General features: G+C 35.3%; 3 protein-coding genes across 3 annotated transcripts; 1 reads left to right on the top strand and 2 right to left on the bottom strand.

Moving 5' to 3' along the window:
* Window positions 1-606: 606 nt before the first annotated feature.
* On the bottom strand, window positions 607-1,065 carry LOC147918890 (uncharacterized). The gene has a single exon (XM_087503765.1). The coding sequence runs from the start codon at window positions 1,063-1,065 to the stop codon at window positions 607-609; it is 459 nt and encodes a 152-aa protein (XP_087359891.1).
* A 3,433-nt stretch (window positions 1,066-4,498) lies between these two features.
* Window positions 4,499-5,951, top strand: LOC104772553 (putative F-box/FBD/LRR-repeat protein At1g22000). The gene is given in 4 exon segments (XM_087503764.1): window positions 4,499-4,700; window positions 4,703-5,520; window positions 5,618-5,756; window positions 5,842-5,951. Coding segments are annotated over 4 exon segments (1,269 nt in total).
* A 3,114-nt stretch (window positions 5,952-9,065) lies between these two features.
* LOC104770937 (myrosinase-binding protein 2) lies at window positions 9,066-11,582 on the bottom strand. The gene is made up of 5 exons (XM_010495413.2): window positions 11,411-11,582; window positions 10,761-10,976; window positions 10,217-10,648; window positions 9,678-10,121; window positions 9,066-9,577 (listed from the first exon to the last, which is right to left on the bottom strand). The coding sequence occupies exons 2-5, from the start codon at window positions 10,947-10,949 to the stop codon at window positions 9,302-9,304; spliced, it is 1,341 nt and encodes a 446-aa protein (XP_010493715.1). The 5' UTR covers window positions 10,950-10,976; window positions 11,411-11,582; the 3' UTR covers window positions 9,066-9,301.
* Window positions 11,583-12,209: the final 627 nt, after the last annotated feature.

Here is a 12,209-nt window from a genome sequence, read left to right as displayed (position 1 = left end):
TTTCCCAGTAGCTTCCTGAGAGGCCTTATGTTCCTTTGATAAAGGATCTACATCTGACTTACCAGTTACATCTCCCTTCATTTTGGTAAGATCCGAAGCCAGGTTTTCAATCTTCTCATTCAGCCTGTCAAACCTCAAATCGCAACTGCTGAATCCGTCCTTCATCTCTTGAAGCAGAGCTGCTCCCCACATGCCGAGCTCATCTTTAATTCAATCCAAGATATTGAATTCGAAGGCAGTTGAGGTACCTGGACAGTGCCTCTTCCCACTTGGTTGCTCAAATGTACCAGCTCTCTTCTTCTCACCTTTTTCCTCCACTTTCACCTTCACATTGTTTGATTCATGAATACCGTCCGTCTACCACACAACTCTCCCCCACTTCCATGGACCGAAATCCCCATTGAATGCGCTCAAAATGTTATCAATTTTGTCATCTGCTTCATCCTCTTCCTAAACAGAGCTAATCATGCCACCAATGGTTTTGAAGTGATTGAAACGAGTCTACAATTGATATAAAACAGTATAGCTATTCAAATCCAACACGATAGTGGTTAACAGTGATGTTAATAGACAAATCCGAGATAATAGATGGAGTGATATGCGTACCTATTTTAGAATGCCCTCTTTGACATATTTTCTGCAGCGGGAACCGCGGTAAGCAAGCAACGGTGGAGTTGGTTTATTAGGCAGAGGGTCGCCAAATTCCTTGCCAAAATCCGGCATAGATTCGTATACCCAAATCTGCAGAGGTTCGACAAATCCGTCTATGGTGTAACTCTTGTTTATGTCCTTCTCCTTCACAGACAGGATGAGGTTTTTGAAAGCAACTCTTCCCCAGGGATAATCAAGAAATGCATCTAAATCCATGACTAGCCTAGCCATATTTAGACGGGTGGGAGTTGAGGGTTTCCTAGCTTCTATAAACCCAACGTAGATGGCTAAATAACCCAACCTAATACGATCTACTTTATCCCACTCATTAGCGTTCTTACATGCTGCGACGAGTTGCTCAATACTCGGACCGATGTCTAAACTGACTCCAAGCTTCTCCCAAAACTTTTCCATCTCGTCTATTACTTAAACCTGTGGCTGCTCCAAGGACTCGACATCTTCACAGTTAAGTCCAATAATGGCTTCAAACTCATTCAAAGAAAATATTAATGGGTTAGATCAAACCAGACTCCATATCTCGTACTTTTTGTTGCAGACTAGCTGAAAGCTGAGCATATGGTGAACCAGTCTGGAAGCCCATTCAAATTGGAGACGGTTGAACAGTAAGAAAACACCCAGTCAAGAGTCGCGAATCTCATCCCATTCATCCGGTTCGAGAGCTTTATACAGTTCATCAAACAGCTTCGTATCGTTTCTGTAATAGTCGATGCTTTTACACGGAAACGGCTCCTCACCCTTCGTGTAAAACCTCCGAGGAAATTCTGGATTGTTCCCCTCCTCCATTATGCAAAATAAAATTAGGTTTGGAAGGAAATTAGAACACGAAAGATTGAGATGAAAGAAGAAAAATATAATAAGTCGACAATCGAATTGAAAAAGAAGTCTACAATTGAATTGAAAAAGAAGTCTTCAGTTTAATCGAATATGAAACGGCGGCGAAGACGTTGCAGCGAAGATGAAGCGGCAGGGTTGAAGAATACAGAGTTCGGCGAGATCTGGTATAAAAACGTTGAGCGAAGTAAGCAAAAAGACAATCCGAAAGATAGAGATTTAAGTTTAACACAAAAAAATCAATGGTAAAACCAACCATCCATTAGTGATAAGCGGAAGAGAAAAGTTGACAAGAATATGAGCAAGATGGAATTAGAGATAACTTTTCTATGTTATCTCGGTTTTTAAGTTATATAAAATTACAATAATTATAATAATCCCGGTTTTATAAAACCAAAACCGTTTTAATCAAAACAGTACCGGAAAAATTATAAAGAACCCAATCAAAACCGGATCCCGCTTATCGGTAAACCAATTCCCGCTTATCGGTAAATTAAACATATATATATTACTGCCAACTAACGTCAAATCAATTTATACCTTGTAATGATTATGTTGACGACTTCTCTGGCAGACTTCTCCACGGGAAACTGAACCGTCTGCAAATCCATCAAATCAAATTAATATTTGTACTATTATGCTGAAGACTTATCAAGTAGACTTCTTCATGGGAAACTAAAACGTACTTTAAACTGCAAATCCATCAAATCAAATTAATATTTGTACTATTATGCTGAAGACTTATCAAGAAGACTTCTTTCTGGGAAACTAAAACGTACTTTAAACTTCAAATCCATCAAATCAAATTAATATTTGTACTATTATGCTGAAGACTTATCAAGAAGACTTCTTTCTGGGAAATTAAAGCGTACTTTAAACTGCAAATCTATCTAATCAACCAAATTAATACATCGTTAACGACGATGAACGAGTTTCTATGGTATAGGGACAAAAGTTGCGTGTGAATATAGAATTCTACATTTATAAGTATGAAGCAAAGTGATATAGAAACTTTCTAAGAATTACCCAACCGTGAATGATAGAATTCTACACTTATAAGTATGAAGTGAAGTGATATAGAGAAAGTTTCAATTACCCAACCGTGAACAGTCTCCAATTCTTCGTGGATGTGATGATTTAGATTGACCGATACAAGTACTGAAAGACTTTCAATCACCAATTCTCCATCTTGAAGATGAACTACATACTATTTTTTTTAAAGAGAAAAGAAATGATTTACTGATAACTTTTTTGGTTGCAGTTTAAAAATAATCAAAAGGCCCAGGGCTTGGTTTATATATACGAGACGAAACGGTTACAATGAACAGTTACATAATTAATAGCGCAAACCGTCGCATCGTAAATAATTAACGAGTAGACTTCGTCGACTGACTTCTTAATGTAAATGGTTGAAGTCTACTAAATAAGTCAACTAATGAAGTAAACGAAGTCGTCCAAATATTACAGAAACTGAAGCAAGTTCACAGATTACAGACATAAATACGCTATTTAAACAAACGGCCACGATAAAGAAAGGTTCACAGATTTTAGAACTTAATTGAAAGATCTACGAAACAAAAGAGATTAATACAACAATGAAGATTATACCGGAGATTAAGATATTCTTGACCACCCCGCATACACGGTGAACTCACAGGCGTAATTCTTTCATCTGATCTTTCACCTTGTCTAACTCCTGCTTAACCCATAGCATATTCTCATTTTCCTGGATGGCTATAATAGAATCCCTTTGGTCAGCAAGTCCACCTCTCATTGCTTGAAGTTTTTGCATAATAGCCTCATCCCACCATTTCATAATATGGTCCTCTCCATCCTATACTGTACCATAAAAATAAATATACCATAAAAATATTATCTATACTCAAATAATAATTATACCAAACGAATAAACCATCATACAATCTAACAACCTCATGGTTATTGCATCCAAAGAAAATCCTTTCAGGATTGTCGGCTGTGGTGGAACATTTCATAACGGTTTCCCTTCCGTAGAAACATTTGTCAGGAATTCCAACTGTCAGGCCAAGAAAGTTTACTTCGGGTGGACCTTCACTCCATACTTGCAAAGAACTAGAAGATGGATGAGTGTAGTTGTGTAACCCCGTATCTGTGTGAAAAAATGAACAAAAAACTATGAGAACATATATATTTTCGAACAAAATTAGCTAAAGCGTTACAAAAGCAAATAGCCAATGATAAATGATGAGAATACTTATCTGAGATGTCCTTGAGTTTCTAAGACGATAAATGATGAGAATACAATCTGAATTTTTGAGAGCAACAATATCAGAATTTTTTAGAGAGAAATTTTGGAGAGAGAGAGAGCACATACAAACTAGGTTTGACTTACAGAAAGAAGTATATATATGGTTAAATTATCCGGTTAGGTTAAAATCAAGGAATCGGTACGCATTTGGTTAGGTTCAGCTATCGGTTTGGTTAAATTATCGGTGAAATTAAAGTAATATACTATTAGTTGATGGCATTACAAAGTCAAGCACCAATAGTCTACAGAGAAGTCTACTTAAGCAAACCCTAAATCAAATAGTTTTAATCTAATCAGCCTTTCCTCCCTTAATTTGACTAGTTTATATGTAAATTTATTTTATTTCAATGCAGGAAGTCTATGTGGTTAATATTTGGTCAATAGATTTATCAAATTATTTTTTATAATTTTTTTAATTAAAATTTAAACTATAATTAAAGAGTAGGCATATTTTTATGTCTTCTATTTGACGTCAATTTGTAATCCACCATAAAGAAATCTATTGCAGACTTCCTCCGGGTTACATCTGTCATTTCGACTTCTGTTTTTTGTTTGGTCGCAAGGAAGTCAACTGTAATCTCAGTACCCTTAGTGGTTACGTTTCTCAAATATCGAATATGGGGTCTACGTTTTCATTCAAAACCAAATAAAGGTCTACAAATAGCAATTATCCCAATAAGAAATAGAACAAATTCCATGTAGAAAAAGATGTTTGGATGGCCGCTTTTGTTCATTATCAGCTCAATGCATGCGATATCGATACTAATACAACATACATCGCTACGATTTGTGAAGGAAAGAGACGTTTTTGGAGGTGAAGACAAGATCAGTGCGTTGCCTGACGATTTGCTCGTGCATATACTGTTGTTTGTCCCCACGAAAGATGTAGTGGCCACTATGATTTTGTCAAATGATGGCAGTCTGTTTGGAAGATGGTTCCAGTGCTTATGTACCTTAATATCAAAGATGATACTCACAAAGTGTTTACTGGTGGTTTTTTTGGTCGTCTACTTGGCCGTTTATTTGACAAAATTGATCATCAACAACGGTGTTTATGGCGGTTTGTTGACAAGTCATTACAACTCCACAAGGCACCTGTATTAGAATTATTAGCGATAGAACTGATCGGTCCTTTTAGATGTCATGCTGATGTGGGAAAGTGGATTGCAAATGCTGTTGATCGTAGGGTACGCGAGCTGGCATTGCTGACCGCGTGGACCGTGGCGGAACCTGCCAGTTTGTCTAAGAGCGTTTACACATGTGATACGCTTGTTCTTCTATATCTTGAGGGCAATATTCTTGTGGATGTTCCTTCTCGGGTTTTTCTCCCATCCCTCGAAAGCATTTTTCTTTACTCTGTGCTGTATAAAGATGAAGATTCCCTTTTTAGGCTTCTGTCGAATTTTCCTAATCTCAAAAGTTTGCTCGTGAATCGGCATTACAATGACAACGTGAGAAACTTCAATATAAAAGTCCCATCTTTGGAACGCTTGTATTATGATAATGTTTATATTGGATAGCACAATGAAGGAATATGGGGATCATTGGTTATAAATTCTCCGGCTTTAAAGAAATAGGTCTACAGTGATGCTTCGGGAGATTATTGCTCCATTGAGAACAAGCCTTGTTGTGATAAAGCAAGTATCGACTTTATTAGTCACCCTGATGACACGTTTATGAGATCTATTTCCTCGGTCACAAAACTCGAATTAGTTTTGGATGTTGCATCGGTGTGTAGCGTTATTTCAACGTCACTCTTTTTCTAATTAATGTCAATTGTGATTATATTAACTAGCGCTTATCTATGTTTTCTTACCTTCTTTGTAGGCTGCATGGTGTAACTCTATTAACTTCTCCAAGCTTATGGAGTGTAATGTAACACTTTCAGCTGAGTTAGACTGGTTGGAATCACTGATGGTGCTACAAAATTCTCTTAATCTTAAAGATCTTTACATCGACCAGGTTTGTAGTTTCTTTCATGTCAGTTATGATGGACTATGTAATAAAAAGCAAGTGTTTACTTTGTATCCTTTTTTGGTGTGGCTTCACAGACATTGATTTCAACTTGAAGAGGATTTCTCACTGTCATGGAACGAACCGAGTTCCGTTCCCAGATGTTTCTCAGCCCATCTCGAGATCTTTGAGTGGAAAGGATATATAGGACGAAGTAAGGAGAAAGAAGCCATAAAATATATCTTTGCCAACTCTAAGTGTTTAAAGAGGGCTGGATTTTCTATGGAATCAACCTGCAATGTTAAAGATAGAGAGAAGATGATGAAAGAGTTAGAATCTATGTCTAGGGTTTCCACATCATCCCAACTACTCTTCTCCACTCAATTGGAATTTCCGAGCTTTATAAATGAAATGTATTGAAATGACCCATGCATGGATCATATATATATATATATATATATATATATATATATAATGTGCCACTCACTTATAACTATTTTAGTTATTCGAATTATTTGAAACCTATATCATGAAATACTTGTTTCAGATTATAAATTTGCTAAATTTTGAACATATATTGTTGTTCAAATAAATAGTAGATCTTAGAGATTTTAACTAATATTGTTACTCTACTTTGAACATAGAATGCATCATGTAAGAATTATGTAAAACATATATATTAAGAAACGATCTCTTCTGCAAGATTCATAAGCGAATATTTCTAAATTTACACCATAGACACGGCTGGTCATACAAGGAACGAGATGCTAATAAGGTGAAAAATATGGGATCTACGATGCGATCATCTTTGCTAAGCCGGAGATCATCTTTGCTATCGCTCTCTCATTGAGGAGCCTTCTCTTTCTCCTTGTCTTCGTCTCTCCTTCTCTAATTTCTTCATCCTTTCCTCTCTTCCTTCTCTTCATTGTTATATATTTTCTTTGCTCTTCTTTTACTTCTCCGATGAAACTCACATGGGCTACTAAAAATTTTCGCCTCCTCTTTACCAAAAACCCATCTTTGCACCACTTTGAAGTAGTATCGCTCTCAAGGAACCCCATGCACACCATCGAGCAACAGTTTCCTTCAGCTCCTGTTAAAGGCTTCTCTTGGGTGCTCTTGCTTCACTACAAGTAATTATCGTAATATTGTTATTCCTAAGGTGATAAGGTTTGGATATTTTGTAGTTTATTCATCTTTCCCAAGTTCTTTGATAACGTTTTGTATAAACCGAGTCAAAAGATACAATATTTATGAGTTTTGTTTTGCTCTTTTGATATATAGTATCTTATTGCTGACGAGAGAACGTCCTTGTTTCATTGCAATTCCTAAGTATGAGTTTTTGAATCTGAACACAATGAGGTTTGTACATTTTGTAGCCAATGAGGATTTAATAACGAGTAAGAGATCCTTTGGGAGTGTTAGGTGTTAGCTTTAAAAAATGACATGCATGTATGTACATGCATGTGAAATTCATTGTAACACTAACATCCCTTCGAGACAAACTTTTATTTACTAAAGCCTCCAACTGAATTTCTCTTGTAAAATTGTGCTAAAATCTCTAGTATTTGAAAATACCATTAATATCAAAACTAGTTTGATGTTTAGGAAATTTGTTTAATTTAAATTACGGAATGAATGACTAACTTTAGAACTGGGTTGAAATGATTAAATCATTTGCTTGTAAACTTTCCGAGAAAAATCGATTACATTTTTTCTTTCTATTGCAAAGAAAAATATAATCCATCAACAAAGAACCAAAAAGTAAACAAGCTACGATTCATGGGTTTTTGATGAAACTAAAGTCTACACCAATTATAAAAGAAAAAACATTTTGAAAACTACAAACAGTCATGGGTTTACGTATATTTGTATCTGTTCGTGGTTAAAGATCGCCGACTAGCTTCATCATCTCAATTTATCTCAGCAAGCTAGTTCTAGAAGGGTTTGATTAAAATCACCAACCTTTCGAAAACCTAGAAATGTTATGATGTCTGATGTAATAAATAACTATTATAAAAATTCTATAATTTTAACAAAGAACGCCAAAACTAAAACTAAATAGTAGGACATGTAATTTTGCTGTCTTTACTTGATTAAATATTCCACACGTGAAAAACATTATAACATCCAGCGCCAGTAGAGATTTGGTTTGCCTTTTTCTCCAGTAGAGATATTGCTGCATGGTCGGACTTGCTACCATTCTTCCGCTTGCCTATCAGAGATGGCTGTTCTGGTTAGTCAGTTTGGCTGTTCTGGCTAGTCAGTTTGATCTTTGGTGGTGATCACTGCACAAATCTCTCGCAGCCACCAACTATATATATTTGTGACCAAATTAACGCTTCCCCTATCCTGCTGCCAAGTCCGTGCCTAATCTAATTATTGAAGAGTGAGGACTCCTAAAGAAACAAAAAAAATTTTTAACACAAAAACCAAAAAAGAACAAAATTAACAAACAAAAAAAAAAATCAGACATGTAAATGGGTTGCCTTGCCATGCATCGTTCATGCATTGCCATTTCCATCTTAACAAGAAAGTTAACCTCATGCGATTTCAAGAAGAGTTTTGAAAATCTATGTATAGTAAACGTTTTTGGTACGATTAGATGACAAACTTAGAAATAAAATAAAAAGAGATAGTGGTTGTGTTCTCATTTTTTTCTCTCTAATCTATGTTTTAACGGGATGAGGAAACGCAGAAAACCAAAACCGAAGGTTGGACCATATGTACGATGATTTAAAGGTAGGACTTCAAATCTTCTACGTACCTTTAGTCTTTTTAGTTTTTTTTTTTCTGATAGTTTTTTTTACTGTTTTTACTAAATTAAATATTCCACATGTGTAATTCATTGTAACATCCCTTCGAAACACTATTAATTATCACCGTCCTTATTATTGATCAAGTTTATAATTGATCAAGTTTATAAGACACATCTAACCATGTATGTTAATTGTACTGTGCGTTTAAACGTAAAATATGTGTTAACGAGACTTTGAAAACAATTGAAAAGCTTTTGATTCCCGACTCAGTTTCGGACCGAAAAGCGGACATCCGACGAATCTTCTATACTGGTTTAATTTTCTTTAATAAAAAATAGTAGAGAGATGTATATAATATATAAGAAGTACTTATAAAAAGAATACTTTTAAATCATTAATTCTTAGAAACTTTTATTATGAAATATGCGAAGAACGGAACAGTTATTGGTGTATCAAGAAACATGAACGCCAGAGTAAACAAGAGTGATATATTAGATCGTTTGGATTTATCTTCATCACAAAAAACACCCACACACACAAAAATGAACCAAGATAAAAGACGATATTGGAAAGATTCATCATTTATTAAAAGCAGATAATATCACATGATCCCAAAGCATGGACCTTATTTTACACATAAACACAACAAAAGCTGAAATGCTTACTCGAGCTGCAAATGATCCAAAAGGATGTACCTTATTTTACGAAACTAGAGTAAGTCTTTTATTGGTGATAATAGATAGACACGACATGGACTTAGATCTGATGAACCCAATAAACAGTCTTGTAGTCCTCCTCCTTAAATTCCTCCGGTTCCAAAGTAAACTCCAATGGCATCAATAGCTTGACCAGAGTGTCCGTGGAACCCAAGAAGGTTTCTTCCATTTGTACCCTCAAACATGAATTCTTTTCCAACTGGCTTTCCAGATAAATTCGTCTCACCGAGTACTGGCGAGGTTCTTCCACTAGAGGTTTTGAAGAGTAGCGATTTGATCAGCACTGTGTTATAGCGGTTAACATGATCGTAGGTCCCACCAACATATGTGATACATTCATTCGGATAATCCACAGCAAACTGGATTTCATTTACCATTAGAAACAAATAATTTATAAACTTTTAAATGGTGGATAAGAACCGACTAAAGAAAAACAAAGTCATAAAATATTTCTATTACCTCTTTAAGTTCCCCACGAATTGTCCCGTGCTCAAGGGTTTCAGCCTTATTATCCTTTTCATATTCGATCTTGATATAAGACACACAATCAATATCTTTCCCAACAATTACTTTCTTCACACCCTCAAAAACACCATCGTCGAATACAACTCCCATGTTACCACCCACTTGTTCAATCTTTTGGGGTGCGGGAACTGACCAAAAATATGCACCAATGGCATCAATAGCCTGACCAGAGCGTCCATGGAATCCAAGAAGCTTTCCTCCATTTTTCCCCTCAAGCATGAATTCTGTCCCACTTGGACTTGCACCGAATATTGGAGAAGTTCTTCCAAAAGAAGTTTTGAAGAACAACGATTTGATCAGAACTGCCTTATAGCGATTAACATGATCGTAGCTTCCACCAACAGATATGATGCATTCATTCGGATAAGCCACATCAAACTGGATTTTATTTTCCATCAAAAAAAAAATTAAAACTTTTAAAAGAGTTGGTAAAAACATACTGAAGAAGAACAACTTCAAGTTATTTATATTACCTCTTTTAGTTCTCCGCGAATCGTTCCATGTTCACGGGTTTCAAAATTTCCATTCTTTTCGTATTCGATCTTGATATAAGATATACAATCAATGTCTTTCCCCACAGTTATTTTCTTGACACCATCGAAAACACCATCATCAAATGCATCTCCCATGTTACCACCCATAGCAGCTGTCTTTTCAACTAGCGAAAAGTATGCACCAATGGCATCAATAGCCTGACCAGAGCGTCCGTGGAATCCAATAAGTTTTCCCCCATTTTTACTCTCGAGCATGAATTCTTTCCCAGATGAATCGCCGAATGTTGGGGAAGTTCTTCCATAAGAAGTTTTGAAGATTAGCGATTTGATCAACACTGTGTTATAGCGGGTAACATGATCGTAGCTTCCACCAACGGATGTGATACATTCTTTCGGGTAACCCACATCAAACTAGATTTGATTTTGCCATTAGAAACATACAATTCATAAAATTTTAAAAGGTAGATATATAAGAACTGACCCAACCGAATGAAAACAATGTGAGGATGTTTATATATACTACCTCTTTCAATTCCCCACGAATCGTCCCGTGCTCATGAGTTACAAATTTTCCATCCTTTTCGTATTCGATTTTGATATAAGACACACAGTCAATGTCTTTTCCAACAGTTATTTTCTTCACACCATCGTAAACACCATCGTCAAATACACTTCCCATGTTACCACCAACGGGTCCCATCTTCTCAAACATCTTCGATATCTTAACTTCAATGAAAACCTGAAAGATTCAAATTCCTATCTCAGAGACACACAAAGAAAGAAGGAACAACGTAATGGACACTTGGTAAAGAAAACACTGGAAGAAGTAGTAACACAAACTCTGTTTTTTACGCATCTTTAATGAGACAATAAATTGGCATCTCCACTTTTACTATGAAATATTATTGTATTCTATATCTTCCAAGGAGTGCACTGAAAGTTTTTTTAACGTACTTCTCCTAATTACCTCAGTATAATTGAAAATTAGATGAACATATATACTGTATTGGTGATAACGTATAACTACAATAAGTTGAAACAACAATGGATGCATGGCAAAACGAAGTGGAATACGAAAGCAAGGATGAAGTCATATCGGACTATCATAACGTGTGAATAGAAAATGTCGACAAAAAAGGTGAAGAGAGAGAGAGAGAGAGAGAGAGTCCTCACGCTTGTGTTATTACCCTTAGATTGGAGAAGAGCTATGAGATGTCGAGTAATGCTACTCCCTATTTATTGACACTCTTTTTTTACTTTTACTATTTACACTTTTCACATTTTTAACCTTCTGGCTAAGTTACTCACCAACGTCTATCGACCAAAACATAGAAGATTTGTATGTGGGGATGTACAGACGTGATTGAAAGTTGTTATAATGAATTCCACGTGTGGAATATTATCAGAAAAAGAAAAAAAAAATCTAAAAAATTTGTAAGTGAGAAGATGTGAAGTCTAAAAAAGTTGTTGACTAAATTTTAGTTTGATCGACATCTTATTTTATGTGGATTTTTTTTTTTTATTGGTTTGGCCGTTATCACTTTTTCTTTTTTACAAACTTTATTTTCGGAAGACCATAATCCATAGCTCTATTCTTTCCGTACTGCTCGTCAGTGGTTTAAGACATGCAATAAACCCATTGATCCGTTACAGTCCAACATCTTCGAGTATCTTTTTTTTGTCATTTTCATTATATGTTCATAATTATTTTTGTAATCCTTTAAAGCTTTTTCAAAAAAGTTAATATCTTATTATATTACTAAGTTGTGTCCAAAATTACATTAGTGCAACTTGAAATCGAAATATATATTAATTTACAGAGATTATTAATTTACCAAATATTAATTTATAGAGGTTATACTCTATGTAATTGGCAATACTGATACAACCAAGAAAATCAAATATTTGTAGCGTACAATATGTATATGTCAACAATAAAAGGTTACAAACTCAAATTAAAAAAGTAATTATA

Source organism: Camelina sativa, chromosome 20 (genome assembly GCF_030686135.1).
Source record: "Camelina sativa cultivar CO46 ecotype springtype chromosome 20, ASM3068613v1".
Taxonomy (NCBI): domain Eukaryota; kingdom Viridiplantae; phylum Streptophyta; class Magnoliopsida; order Brassicales; family Brassicaceae; genus Camelina; species Camelina sativa.
Note: the sequence above shows the minus strand (reverse complement) of the source record. Positions and strands in the feature narration are given on the sequence as shown.